At 43.3% G+C, this 21,556-nt stretch overlaps 1 protein-coding gene across 5 annotated transcripts in view; it reads right to left on the minus strand.

The window, feature by feature from the left end:
* The window catches only part of rb1cc1 (RB1-inducible coiled-coil 1), a 311,904-nt gene that overhangs the window by 238,696 nt on the left and 51,652 nt on the right, over window positions 1-21,556 (minus strand). For all 5 annotated transcript variants that reach the window (XM_068031835.1, XM_068031832.1, XM_068031833.1 and 2 more), the window contains one exon: window positions 15,922-16,124. In XM_068031835.1, the coding sequence (XP_067887936.1) occupies window positions 15,922-16,124 (203 nt within the window). The remainder of the gene's footprint in view (window positions 1-15,921; window positions 16,125-21,556) is intronic.

Here is a 21,556-nt window from a genome sequence, read left to right on the forward strand (position 1 = left end):
AGCACTTGGCCCATAGCCTTGAATGTTATGACGTGCCAAGTGCTCATCCAGGTACTTTTTAAAAGGATGCGAGGCAACCCGCCTCTAACACCCTCCCAGGCAGTGCATTCTAGACCATCACCACCCTCTGGGTAAAAAAGTTCTTCCTCAAATCCCCCTTAAACCTCCTGCCCCTCACTTTAAACTTGTGTCCCCTCATAACTGACCCTTCAACTAAGGGGAACAGCTGCTCCCTATCCACCCTGTCCAAGCCCCTCATAATCTTGTATACCTTGATCAAGTCACCCCTCCGTCTTCTCTGCTCCAGTGAAAACAACCCAAGCCTATCCAACTTCTCTTCATAGCTTAAATGTTCCATCCCAGGCAACATCCTGGTGAATCGCCTCTGCACCCACTCCAGTGCACTCACATCCTTCCTATAATGTGGCGACCAGAATTGCACACAGTACTCCAGCTGTGGTCTTAGCAAAGTTCTATACAACTCCAACATGACCTCCCTGCTTTTGTAATCTATGCCTTGATTGATAAAGGCAAGTGTCCCATATGCCTTTTTCACCACCCTATTAACCTGCCCTTCTGCCTTCAGAGATCTATGGACAAACATGCCAAGATCCCCTTGTTCCTCGGAACTTCCCAGTGTCAGGTCATTCATTGAATACTTCCGTGCCACATTACTCCTTCCAAAGTGCATCACCTCACACTTTTCAGGATTAAATTCCATCTGCCACTTTTCTGCCCATTTGACCATCCCATCTATATCTTTCTGTAACCCAAGACACTCAACCTCACTGCTAACCACTCGGCCAATCTTTGTGCCATCCGCAAACTTACTGATCCTACCCCCCACATTGTCATTTATATAGCGATCTAGTTGACTAACAATAGGGGGCGCAGCACAGATCCCAGTGGTATGTCACTGGACACTGGTTTCCAGTCACTAAAATTTATGCTGCCCTCCACTATTGCTTTTTTTGATTTCCTTCAGGATGGACTGAATTGCCTCCTTCTATGCCATAATACTACATTTCACACTCATATTTTTAGCTTGCAAGTTTCAAATTGCTAGCGGTAATCCCCTTATGCACCAGATAAAATGTTTTCATTTTTTCAAGTTTTTCTCATGGAACTGGGTGTCGCTGGCAATGCCAGCAATTGTTGCCCATCCCTAATTCCCTTTGACAAGGTGGTGGTGAGTCACCTTCTTGAACCACTACAGTCCATCTGGTGCGGGTACACCCACAGTTCTGTTAAGAAGGGAGTTCCACGATTTTGATCCCAAGACAGTGAAAGAGTGGCGATATAGTACCAAGCCAGGATGTCATGTGGCTTTGAGTGAAACTTGCAGGTAGTGGTCATTTGCCTAAATGTCTGATAAAATTATTGTATGTCCAGGAAACAAACTGAAATCTCATCAGTACTGGCTTCTTGTCTCCAGAAAATGAGAGAACAGCACTACACTTAAGCTTGAATTTCAGCCTTACTGGCTAAACAAATGTAATACATTACTACTAATTTGCTTATTCTGTTTACAGTAGTTACTGAAGTGGCTAGCTCCTCAAATAGTAAATAATAGATGGCTATCACTGGGCTGAACTATGACATAGAATATTCTTAAATTGCAATTTATTTTTCATTTACAGAAGCTATCTGACCTTGCTTTCTTCAATGTCTTAAAACACTTGCCAATTTGATCAATACTTTCAAAAATAAAATGACCAGGATCAAGCCAACTTTAATATTTATTTTCTAAATGCATAAAAGCTCCGAAACACACATTTCAACAAACCCTAAAAGATATTCATTTGAATAACTTGGCTCCTCAAACACCAAGTACAGATAAAGTGATTAAAATCTTTAACCAATGTATCCAATTAACTAGACATATAATGCTTTGAGTGATGGTTGTCATATCTTCCTAACAAACATTGCCGTGTGTGCAATATGGAGATGGGGTAAGAGACACTGGTTCAATCTGTTTTTTCTTCTATGCATGAATACACACAAATGGTCACAAGATGGTACTATTACACTCCTGCCTCCTTAATGAAAAATTTACAATGCAACTGGTCTTGATGTGAAATGACAATAATTTCAGTGTATAACTGTTCCATTTGTCGCTTTTTTAAAATACGCATATCACGATTTCTACACAATCTTAATACATTTCCTGTTCCCCTTTATTCACAAACCAAATTTAACCACTAGTTTCCTATTCCTAAGGGGGTACCTTCTTTCCTGACCCAAAATTTCAGGCCTTGTAGGATAACCTTGACCCATCTTGGACTGAGTCTGAGGAGAAGTTTTCTCCAACAAAGGCTGATTTTGACAACTGAAATTTCCACTTCATCAGACATGATCTGAACTCTGACTTTCTTTTGCACTAGTTTCTGGCATGACTTGTGTTGGAGTAACTATTGGTACTTGACTCGTATCCAAACTATCTGATTCATCAGACTCATTTGATTCTTTCCAACTTCCTTCTTTTTTGTGAACCTCTGAAAGGTAAAAAGTGATCTATATGTAAAAACCTAACCTTTCCACTACCAAACATCTTGGCCAAATATGTGCAAGGATTACATTTTCACGATTCTTTCTGGTACCACTTGTAATAATGATTCTTCACTCAGGTTCTGGTTCAACCTCAGACTTCTTTCTCTCACTCTACCCCCATCATAACTCCCTTTTTGTCCTGATTAAAGCCACATTTAGCGCAGCAATGAAAATTTGTTCTGGGCTGTTTAAGAAACAATTCAGCTGGCATTCTACAGGTTGCAGTGTGAGGGGTATTACAATCGGTAAACAGAAAGTACGCCAGCCTGTGATCCAATGAAGATTGACGTTTCTTCAGATTTGTATCTAGCATTTGCTTGACAAAAACACACTTAACAGTTTGAACTGTGCGCTCCACTGTTCCATTGGATGATACAGTGGAACTCGTGTGTTTTACACTGTTCGTACTCATGAATTGTGCAAACTCTTCTGAATAAAGCTGAGGTCTGTTTTCAGACACAATTTCCTCTGAAAACCCACAAGCAGCAAACAAACTAAGTAAAATATCTAGCGTTTTGCTAATTGTTGTTCAATTGATCGGAATCCCCTCAAACTACTTTGAATGGCTGTCACAATGAATAGCAGTTTCCCTTCTAATTCTGCAAAATCTTTGTGCAGCCTCTGTCACACTTTAGCTGGCCATTTCCATGACTGCAAAGGTACCGACAGTGACTTCTTTTCTACTGCTCAACATGCACAACACTGTTGCGTTGTGTTTTCGATGTCCTTATCTAACCCTGGCCACCAAAAATACCTCCTCGCTAGACTCTGTCAAACACTTTAAGCGTTGATCAAAAAGATCACGTGGCAACTGCGATCTATACTTTCCAGGGATTACAACTATATCTCCCCACATGACAACTTTTACCAACTGATAACTCATTCTTAACCATAAAAATGGCCTGATTTTTAAATCTAGTATCCATGTTGGCCACCCATTTGCGATACAGTCATACACCCTTGCCAACACTGGCTACTAGTTGTTCTACCGATGTCATCTGCTGTGACTGGCAACTCGTCTACGTACGCAAAGAAAAATATATCTTCCCTGTTGGGCTCTACCTGCGATGGGGATGGTAATCTGGACATCGTATTGGCATTACAATGATCTTCCGATCATCTGTATTTAACGTCATACTTATAAGCAGACAAAAATCAAAGCCCATCTCTGCACTGGGGCCGCAGCTAAAGCAGGTACTGAAGACTTTGGATTCAGCCGCTAGTGGCTTATGGTCAGTTACGATCACAAAACTATGGCCATAAATGAAATCAGCTTACTCCAAAAATCAAAGACAATGCTTCACATTTTGAGTATCATTTCACTCACTGGCACTGAAGGTGTGAGAGGCAAACGCAATCTGTCTCTCCTCACCACTATCCAACATGAGAGATCACAGGACCTACTCTGTATGGAAAGGCATTACATGCTAGCTGAATATCTCGTAATGTACAAGAATCATACCTCTATAAGTTGACTTTTACACAATTTGAATGCCTTGTCACACTCCTTCGTCCAATTCCATAGAACACCCTTCAAGAGTTCATTTAATGCATGCAATGACGTTGGCAACTTTGATATAAATTTACCGTAGTAATTCATAAGTTCCAAAAATGATCTGAGCTCAGAGATGTTCTGAGGTGTGGCACTTTTCTAATTGTTTGAACCTTACTCTTGGTAGGATGTAACCCATCCTTGGCTACCTTGTGACCAAAGTAAATCGACAGAGTTTTGAAACATTTCACATTTGTATGCCTTCACCTGAACTTCATGCTTTTCCAGAAGTTGGAGCACCTCTTTCATTTTTCTTGTCTGGAGTTGAAATAAGTATGTCATCCAAATAACACACTACTCCCTCCATTGTTGTAAAAATCCATTTGGTTCACTGATGTCCTTTAAGGAAGGAAATCTGCCATCCTTACCTGGTCTGACCTATATGTGACTCCAGACCCACAACAATGTGGCTGACTCTTAACTGCCCTCTGAAATGGCCTAGCAAGCCACTCAGTTCAAGAGCAATTAGGGATTGGCAATAAATACTGGTCTCACAAGCAACGCCCACATCCCACAAAAAAAAATGAAAAAAAAAACTACCTTCACTGGTCAATACACGCATTGGGATTCTTACAGTTCCAAGCACTATAAGATTGGCCATGCAAGCTTGATGCTGAAATAGGGCGAATCAAAGACATCCTGCGTGACAATGGCTATCCTGATCAGATCATTTCTCGTTGTATATTACGCAAACTTATGAACGGACCTAAGGCCTCATTTTCGATTTTCAATCCTGAAAAGTGTCCAGTCTACCTCAAATTACCTTGGAAGGGTAAAGTATCTGAAAAATTTCAGCAACAGGTGAAGCTAGCTGTTTCACACTGCTACTATGCAAAAGCAACACGTGTGGTGTTCGCCACTAACAGGTTGCTGCCGTCAAGCCAAAAAGACGTCCTGCCTATCACACAAATGAGTAAAGAGATATATGAATTTCAATGCCAGTGTGATGCTAGCTATATAGGCCGTAAGCCCCAAATACTGCTGGATCGTATCAAACACGTCCCTTCCGCTGTTTGCAACGGGCAAGATACAGGCCGTACCTAACCAGCCCGTGCTTGCAAAACTCAAAACACAGTGTCGAATATTAGATGCAAATCCACGATTAGACAACATTTGCTAAATAATCCTCAGTGTGCTAAGAATTACACTGACAACCAATTTAAGATTGTCAGTAGGGCTTGCAGTATGGCGCATTTGCGTGTACTGGAAGCTACGTATATTAATACACAGGGCCCTGTTCTTTGCAAACAGAAAGAACATGTACACATATTGTACCTGTTTCAGCTAAACAAAATAGGTGACAGCCATTCACTGATTCATTCTTCAGGGCAATGCCTTGACCGGAGTCAAGCTGTCTGGTGTAAATTTCAAACCAAGATTGGCAGTTAACTGTCCGTCACCATAAACTGATGCATTCCCCATGGCAACGCCTCTGCCGATCAGAGCTCTCTTGCCAACCAATCAGCACTCTCTTCTCCTACAGTATAAAGTTGTTGCTTTCCCTTGGTATTCTTTCGGATTGTCCTGATGAGTGCAAGACAAAAAGCTTCAACATGTATCTATTTTCAGCAATACTCAAGTTCTCGACCACCAAATGACTATTTAAAAAAAAAATCCTGCAAAATTTGGTTTATCACCACTTGGAAAATTCCAGGGGCTGAAGAAACACCAAATGGCAGCCTATGAAACAGAAATAGACCCAGGTGTGTATTGATAGTCAAGTATGACTTAGACCTATCGTCTAACTCAAGTTGCAGATAGGTTGTCAGATTTTGTCAAAATTAGATCTGACAAATGCCTAACAATATTGTGAAGACCCTCCACATTTGGCCAACTACTGGGTGGATTACCTTCCAGTACCTAATTTACAGTCACTTTATAATCACCACATACTCTTACACTACCATTTGACTTTGGTACTACCATTATGGGAGTAGCCCAATTACTCTGCTCTACCTTGGAGATAATGGTCTCAGTCTCAAGTTCTTGCTCTACCTTCTTAAAGCCTAGGGTACTGGACACAACCTGCAATGATCTGGCCTTGTGTTCCTCTGAACTCGTACGTTAGTATTGTACTCTTGAAATCGGTTTGCCAGTTTCACTGAACAATAGCTGACCACGTTGTCTTGCAAAGTGAATTTTGCTTCAACATAAAAAAGCTCGCTCCAATTTAACCTAAGTGCTGCTAATCTGTGTCTTAATAACAAGGCTGGCTTTTCACCTTTCACAACGATGGGCAATTTTGCACATTGCTCATGCTATGTGACCAGAACCGGCACACTTCCAATTATAGTAATTACTCTCCTCCATAACTGCATAGCTCTACTCGCGATTTTTCTAGCCGATACCGACTGAACTTTTCACGATACAGCGACTCAGCAATTACACTAACTGACGCAACCGTGTCGACCTCCATGTTAACTGGGGCGCAAACCAACACTACTTGGACCACGATGCCCTGCGAAATTCCACTGGACAGCCTTGTGCTTCTGATCATATGGATCAGAAATAAACCTAATCAATCTGCTGCTGTTTGCCAACTATATGAAGCAACTGACGTTTCCTCCTGCCAGAGTTTTCTGCATTGACCTTTTTGCGACATGCCTTGGCAAGATGTCCCTTTGTCTTGTAGCTGCAGCACTCTTCCTACATAAATGGACAATTCTGTGCCCAAAGTCAGCCGAAGCACCAATAGCAGGACTTTGCTGTACCACTGCTACTACTGTGATGGTCTTCCCCCGTTCTCTTACTAGTAACACCCGCATAACCACCACCATCAGCCGCGGTCACTGGGGCTTGGTTGGTTGGAACTCCTTCAACCCAAAATTTTTCAGCTAGGGAATTCGCAATTCCATCCTTGTCACCAAACCGTCATACCTTCCTGACAGACATTGCTCAAGTATACAACATGGAGGTGGGGGTGAAAGTGACTGGTATAATCTGTTTATCATAAAATCACAAAGGTTACAGCGCAGGAGGCCGCCATTCGGCCAGTCGTATCTGTAGGGGCTCTTTGTAGGAGCTACTCAGCTACTCAGACTCCCCTGTCTTTAAGGAGACATTAGAAGTGACTAAAAGCTGGGACAAGGAGATAGATTTTTCAGAGTATTTTTAAAGAGATAAGTGGAAAGGCAGCGTGGAATTCCAGAGCTTAAGGCCCAAACACCTGAAGGCACAGCTGCCAATAATAGGGCGAAAGGAGTGGACGAGGAACAAGAAGCCAGAGTTAGAGGAACACAGCATTTCTTGGACGGCTGTACAAAGTTAAAGAGATAGGGGAGGGGAGGCCATAAAGGTATTTGAACATGAGGATGAAAATTTTAAATTGAAGTTATTGGAGGATTTGGGTGGAGGACTGGAAGCCAGCCAGAAAAGCCCTGGAATAGATGAGGGTTTTGGCAGATGGGCTGAGGCAGGGACTGGAGATGGGCGATTTAACGGAGATAGAAGTAGATGGTCTTTGTGATGAAAGCTAGAAGGGGTTAAAAACTCAGCTCAAGGTCAAATAGGATACTGAAGTTTCAAACAGCCTCATTTAATCCGAGACAGCGACTAGGTTGGGGAATGAGATCGGCAGTGAGAGTAAAGAGTTTGTCAAGGGAGCTGAAAACGATGGCTTCAGTCTTCTCAATAACTGGACGCTAGACAAGCAGATTCACAACAAAAGGACATCGTGGTGAGGTACAACTGTATGTTGTCATTGTACGTGTGGATGGAACCTGACACTGTCTTTGGGTGATGTCGTCGATAGGCAACACATGGATAAAAAATACAGGTGACCAAGAATGGATCCTTGGATAACTTCAGAGGTAACGTTGCAGAGGCAGAAAGAGAAACCATTGCAGCAAATCATCTCATTATGACTGGATAGGTAGGAGTGGAACCAGTCTTACTCAGCTGGTAGATGAAAGAGGATGATAAGATCAACTGTGTTAAAGGCTGCAGAAAGGTCAGAAAGCATCAGAAGGAACGGTAGACCATTCACACAAGTCGTCATTTGTGGCTTTGGCTACAGCCATTTCAATACTGTTGCAGGTGTGCAAACCTGACTACAGAGTTTTAAATATGGAATGGCAATAAAGATTTGGGAGGCTACAATGAGTTCAAAAACTTTGCAGAAGAAATAAAATTGGAGATGGGTCAGTAATTTGCAAGGACAGAGGCGTCAAAGATTAAGTTTTTTTTTTGAGGAAAGGGGCAATATACTGATGGTTTTGAAAGGACGGAAAACAGTACCCGAGGGGAGACAGCATTTACAATGTCAGCTAGCAAAGGAAGGTAAGGCAGGTGTAATTTACTGGGAATGGGGTCGAGAGAACAACTAAGAAAATAGATACCCAAATTTTATGAGTTAAAATGTTGATACATAGCTTTTAAATCAAATAAAAATTTTAACTGTATTAAAACTAAAAAAAAGGTTCTGTCAACTTATGGTTGAATGGAGACTGACTGCAAAATTTGGATGCGTAATGCCCATATTTTCAGGTGGTGTATGGGGTCCAAAATGACAGCTATGCACACGTCTGGTGCTGGCTGACACACCATTTTGGTAAGGGCATTAGTGCAGGAACAGGGAGCATGCAGCGGAAATCTGTAGAGCAGACAAATCTTGACCTGCAACACAGATTTGACATCAGCGGTGCCACTTTCGACCTGAAAGCTCCAACTAACATCCTTTCTTAACCTTGCAAAGCTGAAGACATTTTAGAGATACAGCACTGAAACAGGCCCTTCGGCACACTGAGTCTGTGCCGACCATCAACCACCCATTTATACTAATCCTACACTAATCCCATATTCCTACCACATCCCCACCTGTCCCTACATTTCCCTACCACCGACCTATACTAGTGGCAATTTATAATGGCCAATTTACCTGACAACCTGCAAGTCTTTTGGCTTGTGGGAGGAAACCGGAACACCCGGAGAAAGCCCACGCAGACACAGGGAGAACTTGCAAACTCCACACAGGCAGTACCCAGAATTGAACCCGGGTCGCTGGAGCTGTGAGGCTGCAGTGCTAACCACTGCGCCACTGTGCCGCCCTGTTGAGCAGCAGGAAAGACCTCCCCCTGCCTGACCCACACCCACCAATCACCAGTAAAAGGGATCAACTACTGTCAGGTTAGTTGCTGATTTATTTCTACTGGCTGTTGCTGAGTTTGCAGAAGTGTTTGGTGATTTGTACTGCTACTTAAAGTTGAAGTTGACAGGGTGTGGTGTAGGTTCAAGAGTCCGCTCAGACCACTTGCTCTCAGTTATAGGTACTGTAGTTACCAACCCCTTGGTCTGCAGTAAGTTAGGGAGAATAATCAGAGGCAAGACAAGAGAACAAGCAGCTCAAAAAGGGAGGAGCGGGGTTGGGGGAAATGAAGGCTCCTCAGCAGGAGGCAATATCTATCTCGCGCCTTCAGGAAGCAATACTCCTGCCTGAAGCTCAGCGAGGAATACTGTGGCTGTGAATGTGACTGGGGCGATGAGTTTTTGCACAACAGGTTCCTTCCAGGCCGGAGCAGGCATGTGCAACATCTCCTTGTTTACCGCCCATTTGTCAGAGAGCAACAGGTAGAGCAAGCACGTGCCTTTGCCAGGATTTCAGGATGCCACTGTTTGCGCACATGTGGCTTAGCAGCCACTGCACACAAATTTTGAGATGTACAGCAAGCAGAAAGGATTCCGTTCCCTCAATGTCCAGCTGGTGTGCGACCATACTCAGCACACCATGCAAGTCAATGCCCAGTATCCTGGCAGTCAGCTGCAGCACCTGCATTTGAGCCACCACGACAAACCAGAGGGTGGCTCCTGGGCAACAAGGACAATCCACTGACCACATGGCGCATGACACTGGTGAGTGACGCATGCACACACGCATATAATGAAAACCATGCTGCCACAAGAAATGTATTTGTGTGAACCATTAGAGTGCTTAAACAACTCTTTTGCTGCCTGGACAACTTTAGAGGAGCCCTGCAGTACCCGTCAGAGTGTGTGTCATGATTTGTCATAGTCTACTGTATCCTGCAAAACCTCACCATCATGGGGGCGCAATCTTTGCCACCAGGCGAGCAGCTGACGAGGAGGAGGAACGGGAAATGAAGAGACAACCAACACATCCCCTTTCTGGGCAGCTGTGCTTGATCAGCTCATCTGACTGCAGTACCAGTAAACCCAATTGTCCATTCAAAAACAGTCCCACACCTTACCTTCGTTCTGTCACTGACCATCACAGTGCTCGCTTGGTCAGAATGCAAAAATAAAAACCACCACAAACAAGCAAACAGTCCAAACCAACTTTATAAATCAAACCATTTAACGTTCCAAAGTCACCACCCTTGTGCCCTCTCTTAGTGCCTGTGTCTTCTGTCCATTTGCCTGCCCTAGTGCTCCTAATCAATGCTACCCCAGTGAGTGCAGCATGACTGGTGAAGTGACTTTCAGTTGAGTAGACTGCAAATGGCGTAGCAGGATGACCTCACACAGCTCTGGCCCTAGAAGGCCTGACTTATGCGGTGAAGCAGTGCAAAGAACACAAGAAAGTAATAGGAGTAGACCACATGGTTCCTTGAGCCTGCTCTGCCATTCAATAAGACCATGGCTGATCCTTGGCCTCAACTCCACTATCTCAGCTGCACCCCATAACCCTCAATTCCCTGAAGACCAAAACTATCTATTGATCTCCATCCTTCAATATATTCAACGATGGAGCATCCACAACCCTCTGATGTAGAAAATTACAAAGATTCACAACCCTTTGAGTGAAGAACTTTCTCTTCATCTCAATCCTAAATAACAGGCCCCTTATCCTGAGAGTGTGCCCCCATATTCTAGATTCCCCAGCCAGGGCAACAACCTTTCAATGTCTACCCTGTCAAGCTCCTTCAGAATCTTGTATGTCTGAATGAGATCACCTCTCATCTTTTACACTGCAGAGACTACAGACCCAATTTACTCAGCCTCTAGTCAAAGGTCAACCCTCTCATCCCAGGAACTAATCTGGTGAACCTTCACTTTCCCACCTCCAATGCAAGTACATACTTCCTTAAATACAGAGACCAAAACTGCACACAGTACTCCAGGTGTGGTCTCAAAGCCCTATAGAAGTGCAGCAAGACTTCCTTATTCTTATACTCCAATCCCCCTGCAATGAAGGCCAACATGCCAATTTCCTTTCTAATTGCTTGCTGTATCTGCATGCTAACTTCCTGTGTTCCTTGCACAAGTCCCTCTGAACATCAACATTTGCAAGTTTTACTCCTTTTTAAAAGTATCCTGCTTTTCTATTCTTACTACCAAGTGAATAACCTCACACTTCCCCACATTATACTCCATCTGCCACCTTGTTGTCCACTCACTTAGCCTGGTCTAAATCTCTTTTCAGCCTCCTCAACTTACATTCCCATCTAGCTCTGTAGCATCAGCAAACTTAGATACATTACTCTCGGACTCTTCGTCTAAGTCAACATAAATTGGTAACAGTTGAGGCCCGAGCACTGATCCTTGCGGCACTCCACTAGTCATAGCCTGCCAACTTGAAAATGCCCTGTTCATCACTATTCTCTGCTTCCTGTCTGTCAACCAATCCCCCATCTAAGCTAAAACATTACCCCCAACTCCATGAGCACTTATCTTCTGTATTAACTTTTGTGTCTGGCATCTTATGGAATGCCTTTTGGAAATCTAATATACTACATCTACTGGTTCCCCTTTACATATCCCACTAATTACATCCTCTAAAACCTCTAATAGATTTGTCAAACATGAATTCCCTTTCATAAAACCATGTTGACTTTGTGTGATTTTCTAAACACATTGTTGAGATTTCCTTAATAAAAGATTACAACATTTTCCCAACGATTGATGTCAGACTAATTCCCCGCTTTCTCTCCCCTTTCTTGAAAAGCGGTGTTACATTTGCTCCTCAGAATCCGTATTCCTCCATGTTGAGCACCACTTGGAGGAAGCACTGAGGGTGGCAAGGGCGCAGAATGTACTCTGGGTGGGGGACTTCAATGGCCATCACCAAGAGTGGCTCGGCAGCACCCCTACTGACCGAGTCCTAAAGGACATAGCTGCTAGACTGGGTCTGCAGCATGTGGTAGGGGACCAACAAGAGGGAAAAACATACTTGACCTCGTCCTCACCAATCTGCCCATAATCGGTGCATCTGTCCATGACAGTACTGGTAGGTGTAACCACCGCACAATCTTTGTGGAGACAAAGTGCCATCTTCACCTTGAGGATACCCTCTATCGTGTTGTTATCACCACCGCCGTGCTAAATGGGATAGATTTCGAACAGATCTAGCAATGCATAACTGGGCATCCATGAGGCGCTGTGGGCCATCAGCAGCAGCAGAATTGTACTCAACCACAATCTGTAACCTCATGGTCCGGCATATCCCCTATAATACCATCAAGACGGGGGATCAACCCTGGTTCAATGAAGAGTGCAGGAGGATATGCCAGGGGCAGCAACAGGCATACCTCAAAATGAAGTGTCAAACTGGTGAAGCTACAGCCCAAGACTACTGGCGTGCAAAACAGCATAAGCAACATGCGATAGACAGAGCTAAGCGATCCCATAACCAACAGATCAGATCTAAACTCTGCAGTCCTGTCACATCCAATCGTGAATGGTGGATGACAATTAAACGACGAACTGGAGGAGGTGGCTACACAAATATCCCCAGCCTCAATGATGGGGGAGCCCAGCACATCAGTGCAAAAGATAAGGCTGAAGCATTTGCAACAATCTTCAGCCAGAAGTGCTGAGTTGATGTTATATCTCAGCCTCCTCCTGAAGCCCCCAGCCAATTCGATTCACTCCGCATGATATCAAGAAACGACTGAAGGCACTGGATACTGCAAAGGCTTTGGGCCCTGACAACATTCTGGCAATAGTACTGAAGACCTGTGCTCCAGAACTTGCCGCGCCCCTAGCCAAGCTGTTCCAGTACGGCTACAACACTGGCATCTACCCAGCAATGTGGAAAACTTCCCAGTTATGTCCTGTATGCAAAAAGCAGAACAAGTCCAACCCAGCCAATTACTGCCCCATCAGTCTACACTCAATCATCAGTAAAGTGATGGAAGGTGTCGCGACAGTGCTATCAAGCGGCACTCGCTTAGCAGTAACCTGCTCACTGATGCTCAGTTTGAGTTCTGCCAGGGTCACTCAGATCCAGACCTCATTACAGCCTTGGTGCAAACATGGACAGAAGGGCTGAACTCAAGAGGTGAGGCAAGAGTGACTGCCCTTGACATCAAGGCAACATTTGACCGAGCATGGCATCAAGGACCCCTCGCAAAACTGGACTCGATGGGAATCATGGGAAAGCTCTCCGCTGGTTGGTGTCGTACCTAGCACAAAGGAAAATGGTTGTGCTTGTTGGAGGTCAATCATCTCAGTCCCAGGACACCAGTGCAGGAGATCCTCAGGGTAGTGTCCAAGGCCCAGCCATCTTCAGCTGCTTCATCAATGACCTTCGTTCAATCAGAAGATCAGAAGTGAGGATGTTCGCTGATGATTGCACAATGTTCAGCACCACTCACGACTCCTCAGGTACTGAAGCAGTCAGTGTAGAAATGCAGCAAGATCTGGACAATACCCATGCTTGGGCTGACACATGGCAAGCAACATTCGCGCCACACAAGTGCCAGACAATGACCAGCAAGAGAGAATCTAACCATCTCCCTTTGACATTCAATGGCATTATGATCACTGAATCCCCTGCTATCAACATCCTGGGGTTACCAATGACCAGAAACTGAACTGGAATACCGTGGCTACAAGAGCAGGTCAGAGGTTAGGAATCATGCGACGAGTAGCTCACCTCTTGACTCCCCAAAGCCTTTCCAACATTTACAAGGCACATTCAGGAGTGTGATGGAAGACTCTCCACTTGCCAGAATGGATGCAGCTCCAACAACATTCAAGAAGCTCAACACCATCCAGGACAAAGCAACCCACTTGAGTGGCACCCCATTCTCAAGCATTCACTACCTCCACCACCGACACACAGTGGCAGCAGTATGTACCATCTACACGATGCACTGCAGCAACCACGAAGGCACCTTACACAGCACCTTCCAAACCTATGACCCTCTACCACCTAGAAGGACAAGGGCAGCAGAGGCATGGAAACAGCACCACCTACAAGTCCCCCTCCAAGCCACATACCATCCAGACTTGGAACTATATCGTCGTTCCTTCACTGTCGCTGGGTCAAAATCCTGGAACTCCCTGCCTAACAGCACTGTTGGTGTACCTACATTCCAAAGACTGCAGCGATTCAGGAAGGCAGCTCACCATCACCTTCTCAAGGGCAATTGGGGACGGGCAGTAAATGCTGACCTAGCCAGCGACGCCCACTTCCAGGAGCGAATAAAAAAAACTTCCAGTTCTAGAGTCGAAGGAAATTTGGAAAAACCAGCGGACCCACCATTTCTGAAGCTATCTCTTTTAGAACCCTAGGATGTAGGCCATCAGGTCCTGGGGATTTATCAGATTTTAGTCCCTTTAGTTTCCCTAATGCTTCTTTCTCTGCTGATATTAATTACCTTAAATTCCTTATTCTTATTAGCCCTGGCTTACCCTTGCTTTCTGGTATGTAATTTGTATCTTCTACTGTGAAGACAGATACAAAATATTGAGTCATTTGTGGCACGAGTCCTCCATTCGGCCTGCCAAGTCCATGCCGGCCCTCCACAGAGCAATCCAGTCATTCCCACTACCCTGCTCGATTACACATGTATGCACTCGAATGGTCACAAGATGGTGCTATTACAACAGGTTTTTTTTAATCCCTTGCATTAACAGAATTGAAGAATCAGTGTCATTTGAAATCATGGACAAAATGCTTCATTTTTCTCACAAGGAGTTCAAAAGCAGAACATTTCATAATTCCATGATTGCAAGTACCATTTCATAATTCCTTCATTGCAAGTACTATAAATCACACTGTAAAGCATGAGTTATGATTCAAAGTGCAATAGTTATTCAGTGTAGCAACCACCTCACTACAAACTAAAATTGAAAATTCCCAATCTCGGACAAATCTGCCACAAAAATCTGTGTCTGGCTAAAGAATTTCATATAGTTTGCTTCAAAAATTGATCTTGGGTTAATAATTAATCTTAAAGGCCTAAATATGACATACTTTTTCACAATATACATCAATAAGTTAATTGAGTGATTTCATATAACAGAGAATAAAAATAAGCACGCTATACAATAATATGGTCAAAACAAGGCTACCACTAACCAGTTTGTGGCACCACAGTATAATGGGATGCAGAGTCAAACATACAAACATATGAATTAAGTGCAGGAGTAGGCCATTTGGCCCCTTCGAGCCTGCTGTGCCATTTAATAAGATCATGGCCTCAACTCCACTTTTCCACCGGGCATGCCCATGCACCCACTTCTTGTCAGTTGACAGCAAACAGCTATAGCTGAAATAGCGGGATGTGGGATGGAGGGAGAACTGAAGGATTCATACTTTCAAAGAGAGAGAAAATGCCACATGGCCATTATTGTTTGGCCTCTACCATATTCTCTGGCCAGATTAATTAAGCCCTACTGAAATTAAGCCACAATAACAGTGATTTTTTTCATTAAAAAGGATTAATTTAACAGACTTTTAAATTATACAATGCATAAACAATACACAGATCCAGCCCAAGTGTCTAACCCTGAATAATAATTATGTAGGCATGAATCATTCATTTTAGCAAGTTATAGTGGATTCCTAGGTGAGAATCTGAGCTCCAATAGTATTTATTATAGAACTGTTTAACATTCATAATTCATGAACCTACTTAGTCAGTTTTTGCTTAATATCTTCCACAGAACGTTCATAATTGCTATAAGCGTTTTCAAACTTTGTCAGCAGCTTCTGAAAAGAATGGGTGCAGTCCTCCAAATTGGCCATAATGGCAGCCCAACCTTGATGCTGTAGATGCTCATCATGGACCAATCTTTCACAGAATGAACAAAGCTTCTTTGCAACTTCATACATCTCCTGTCCAAGAAAACAAAAGCATGAATGGAACAAATGAACGTATTTGTATGGCAACTTAAGCAAATAGATCAGAATGCATTGCAATACTTCATTCTCCAAATATTTTCACCAATATGTTGGCAATTATTCAGATTTATATTCTTGATAGCAATCAAAAGTTGAACAAAAATGTGATGCTTTCTAATAGGTTGACTGAAAAATATTAAAAATCCAATCAAACAAATCAATTACAGCATTTTGAAGTATAGATCTATTCTGGATGCTTAACAGATATGCAGCTGTACCTGCACAATGTAATAATATATATGATGATGCCAGCATTATAAATTTAAGACATATATTGCCTTTCATGAATTCAAAGGGCCAAATTCTTAAATGGCTGCTGAGCAGAGGTAGACAGGCCCACAATTTCCCGCCACCAGCCGGTGTGCCCACGTTACCATATCCGGCTGATTTTGGAACTTACCAGTTTAGGGGGAAAATGGTTACCCGCCAAATAAGCATCAGTAAGGGCCTATTCCGCCCACTCTGCCAATGCTGACTGGAATTTTCCAGTCGGCATGCTGGTGCCCGCTGAGGCCAAAACACAGCCTAAGGATGGGCAGGGTTGGAGGCAGCCTCCCAGCGGCAGACTAGGGGCGGGCAGCATTCCTTCTACCATTTCTGACACCATGGCCACAATCGCAACATGGCCACAACTGTGGCCACATGCCACTCTGTGGAGGCGATCCCCCTCACCAGTAACAGTTTGGCAGCTATGGCCAGTTTTAATCTCATCTTTTAATAAGGTCTTCAGAGGGTGCCTCCATCTTGAGGTGTCCTTTCTCTCTCTCTTATGTCAGCAGCTCCCACCAACGGTGAGGCTGTCGATCTCTCAGGGCAGGAGAGCCTCCGACTAACAATCCAGCTTCAGGAGTGAGCCCACCCATTATCCTTAATTGGACAACGAGCGTGATCCCCGGTCACTAATTGGTCAGCTCGTTTAAAAAATATTGCATTGGGCGTCAGGGACCAACACGATGGGGCGGGTGTCAAGGCACAGAAATGCACTCATCAGGGTCCCAACCCCAAAATTAAAATCCAGTCCAAGATGTTTAAAAGTACTTCACAGCCAATGAAATCTGAAATGTAGTAACTGTTTTGTAGGCAAGTAGTGCAGCCAATCTGCACACAGCAAGTTCCATTAACGACAAGCGATATAAATGATAAGTTCATCTGTTTTTGGTAGTGTTCATTCAGTGATACATGTTAACCAAGAAAACTACCCAGCTCTTCAAATAGTACCACAGGATATTTATAACCATCGACACGGTGTCCCTTGTGGGAGTGGTGTACAGGCCCCCTAACAGTAACCACATGGTAGGACGGGGTATAATGGAAGAAATAATGTTTACTTGTCGGAAAGGTATGGCAATAATCATGGGGGATTGTAATCTACGTATAGATTGGAAAAATCAGATGGGCAAAGGTAGCCTAGATGAGGAGCACATAGAATGTTTCTGGGATAGTTTCTTAAAACAGCACGTTCTACAGCCAGAGAACATGCTACACTAGACCTGATATTTATTTATTTATTTATTTATTTATTTATTTAGAGATACAGCACTGAAACAGGCCCTCCAGCCCACCAGTCTGTGCCGACCATCGACCACCCATTTATACTAATCCTACATTAATCCCATATTCCTACCACATCCCCACCTTCCCTCAATTTCCCTACCACCTACCAATACTAGGGGCAATTTATAATGGCCAATTTACCCATCAACCTGTAAGTCTTTGGCTGTGGGTGGAAACCGGAGCACCCGGCGAAAACCCACGTGGTCACAGGGAGAACTTGCAAACTCCACAGACAGTACCCAGAATTGAACCCAGGTTGCTGGAGCTGTGAGGCTGCGGTGCTAACCACTGCGCCACTGTGCAACAAGATAGGATTAATTCATGACTTCATAGTGACGGCACCCCTAGGCAACGGCAATCATATGACTGAATTTTACATTCAGTTTCAGGGAGAAGAGAGTGGATCTACGACTCATATTTTAAATTTAAATAAAGGCAATTATGAGGGCATGAAAGAGCTAGCAAAAGTGAACTAGCAAAATAGGTTAAGGGATAGGCCAATAGAAATGCAGTGGCAGACAGTTAAGCGGATATTTCAGAATTCACAGAACAGATACATTCCTACGAGAAAGAGAAATTCCAAACTCACCATCCGTGGTTAACTAAAAAAGTTGAAGATAGCATCAAGCTTAAAGAAAAAGCATATAATTGTGCAAAGATGGGCGGCAGGTCAGAAGACTGGACAGAACATAAAAAGTAGCAAAGAACAAGTAAAAAAATCAATATGGAGAGAAAAATTAGAGCACGCGAGAAAGCTTCCATACTCGCGACCTCTACCAACTAGGACAAGGGCAGCAAATGCATGGGAATACCACCTAAAAGTTCTCCTCCAAGTCACACACCATCCTGACTTGGAACTATATCAACGTTCCTTCACTGTCGCTGGGTCAAAATCCTGGAACTTCCTTCCTAACAGCACTGTGGGTGTACCTACCTCCCATGGACTGCAGCGGTTGAAGGCAGCAGCTCACCACCACCTTCTCAAGGGCAATTAGGGATGGGCAATAAAATGCTGGCCTGGCCAGCAATGTCCACATCCCATGAATGAATTAAAAAAAAGCTGGCGAGAAATATAAAGAAACAGATAAATTAGAGTTTCTATAGATATTTTTAAAAGAAAAGTTAACAAAGTGAGAGTTGGTCCAATAGAAAGCAAGTCTGGAGAATTAATAAGGGAAAATAAGGAGATGTCAGATGAATTGAACAGGTATTTTGCATCGGTCTTCATTATAGAGGATACAAATAACATCCCAGAAATAGCTGCAACTCAGGAAATGGAAGGGAGGAACTCAAGAAAATTACAATCACCAGGGAAGTGGTACTGAACAAATTGTTGCACCTGCGGGCTGACAAGTCCCTGGGTCATGATGGACGTCATCCTAGGGTCTTAAAAGAAGTAGCTAGCGAGATAGTTGACTGTTGGTTTTGATTTTCCAAAATTCCCTAGATTTGGAGAAGGTTCCATTAGATTGGAAAATAGCCAATCTAACTCCTTTATTCAAAAAGAAATGGAGACAAAAAGCAGGAAACTACAGGTCAGTTAGCTCAACATCTGTCATAGGGAAAATGTTAGAAGTGATGATTATAGCATGGCACTTACAAAACTTGAAGGCAATCAGACAGAGTCAACATGGTTTTGTGAAAGGGAAATCATGTTTAACCAATTTATTGGAGTTCTTTGAAGTAGTAACATGTGCTGTGGATAAAGGGGAACTGGTGGATGTCCTGTACTTAGATTTCCAGAAGGCATTTAATAAGGTGCCACATCAAAGATTATTGCAGAAAATAAAAGCCCACGGTGTAGGGGGTAACATTTTGGCGTGGATAGAAGATTGGCTAGCTAACAAGAAACAGATGTTATAGAACTTCCAGGTCTGTTTGTGAAGACGACACTGAGACCAGGAAGCTTTGGTAGAGACTGTTTATTGCTTGCCACAGCTTAGTTCTCCACTCCTAACAACCCCAGCCACTGCTGGCCAGCTATTTATATATACACATTTGAATACAATTAACTGATTAACATCCAACACCTGTTCACCCTATTACCTTGAACTACAGGTATTTATCATCTATTAGCAGAATTTCAGACCCGAATTACGGTCAGTAGGCATAAATGGGTCATTTTCTGGTTGGCAAGATGTAACGAGTGGTGTGCTACAGGGATCAGTGCTAGGGCCTCACCTTTTTACAATTTATGTAAATGACTTGGATGAAGGGACCCAAGGTGCGATTGCTAAATTTGCTGATGGCACAAAGATATGTAGGAAAGTAAGTGGTGAAGAAGACATAAGGAGGCTACAAAGGGATGTAGATTGGTTAAGTGAGTGGGCAAAGATTTGGCAAATGGAGGATAATGTGGGAAAATGTGAAATTGTCCATTTTGGCAGGAATAATAATAAAGAAGCATGTTATCTAAATGGTGAGAGTTTGCAGAGCTCTGAGATGCAGAAGGATCTGGGTGTCCTAGTGCATGAATCGCAAAAGGTTAGTATGCAGGTACAGCATATAATTAGGAAAGCTAATAGAATGTTATCATTTATTGCAAGAGAACTGAATACAAAAGTAGGGAGGGTTATGCTTCAGCTATACAGGGCATTGGTGAGGCCACATCTGAAGTACTGTGTACAATATTAGTCTTTTTATTTAAGGAAGGATGTTTATGCATTGGAAACAGTTCAGGTAAGGTTTACTATCCAATACCTGGAATAGGCAGGTTGCCTTATGAGGAAAGGTTGGACAGGCTAGGCTTTTATCCAGTGGATTTAAAAATAAGAGGGGACTTGATTGAAACATAAGATTCGGAGGGGCCTCAACAAGGTGGATGTTGAAAGGATGTTTCCTTTTGTGAGAGAATCTAGAACTAGGGGTCACTGTTCAAAAATAAGGGGCCACCCATTTAAGACAGATGAAAAAAAAATGTTCAGATTGTCTCGAGTCATTGGAACGCTTCCACAAAAGGCAGTGGAAGCAGAGTCTTTGAATATTGTTAAGGCAGAGGTTGTTGGATTATTGATGAGCAAGGGGGTGAAAGGTTATTGGCGGCTGGCAGGAATGTGGAGTTGAGGTTACAATCAGATCAGCCATGATCTTATTGAATGGCGGAGCAGGCTTGAGGGAGCGAGGGGCCGAGTGGCCTACTCCTGCTCCTAATTCGTATGCTTGTATGTTTCGGTCCAATGTTGTATCTGAAAGCTAGCAATTCCAGCAACACAGCTCTTGCTAACTATGACACTAAAGTGCCAGCCTAGAATATTAATTTTAAGTTCTGAGTGGGACTTGAACCCACAATCTTCTGACCTGAGGTGAGTTCGCGATTACTGAGCCAAGCTGACACAGCAAGTTAGGGAAGAGCACAGAGTGTGATTTCTTGACTTTTATTGCATAATGTATAAAACCTGCTCGCACAACTGACCAAAATTAATACTGTCATTGGGAAAATGCTAGAGTCCATTATTAAGGAAGAAATAGTAGGAAGTTTAGAAAAGCTTAACGCAATCAAACAGAGTCAACATGGTTTTGTGAAAGGGAAATTTGCTAGAGTTCTTTGAGGATATAACAAGCAGAGTTAACCGGGAACCGGTAGATGTAATGTATTTAGATTTCCAGAAGGCACTCGATAAGGTGCCACATAAAAGATTATTGCACAAGATAGGAGCTCATGCTATTGGGGGTAATGTATTAGCATGGATTGAAGATTGGTTAACTCACAGAAGGCAGAGTCGAGATTAATATGTCTTTTTCAGGTTGGAAAGACGTAACTAGTGGAGCGCCACAAGGATCATCCTAGGGCCTCAATTATTTACTATCTATAT

This window comes from Heterodontus francisci, chromosome 5, assembly GCF_036365525.1.
Source record: "Heterodontus francisci isolate sHetFra1 chromosome 5, sHetFra1.hap1, whole genome shotgun sequence".
Lineage (NCBI taxonomy): Eukaryota > Metazoa > Chordata > Chondrichthyes > Heterodontiformes > Heterodontidae > Heterodontus > Heterodontus francisci.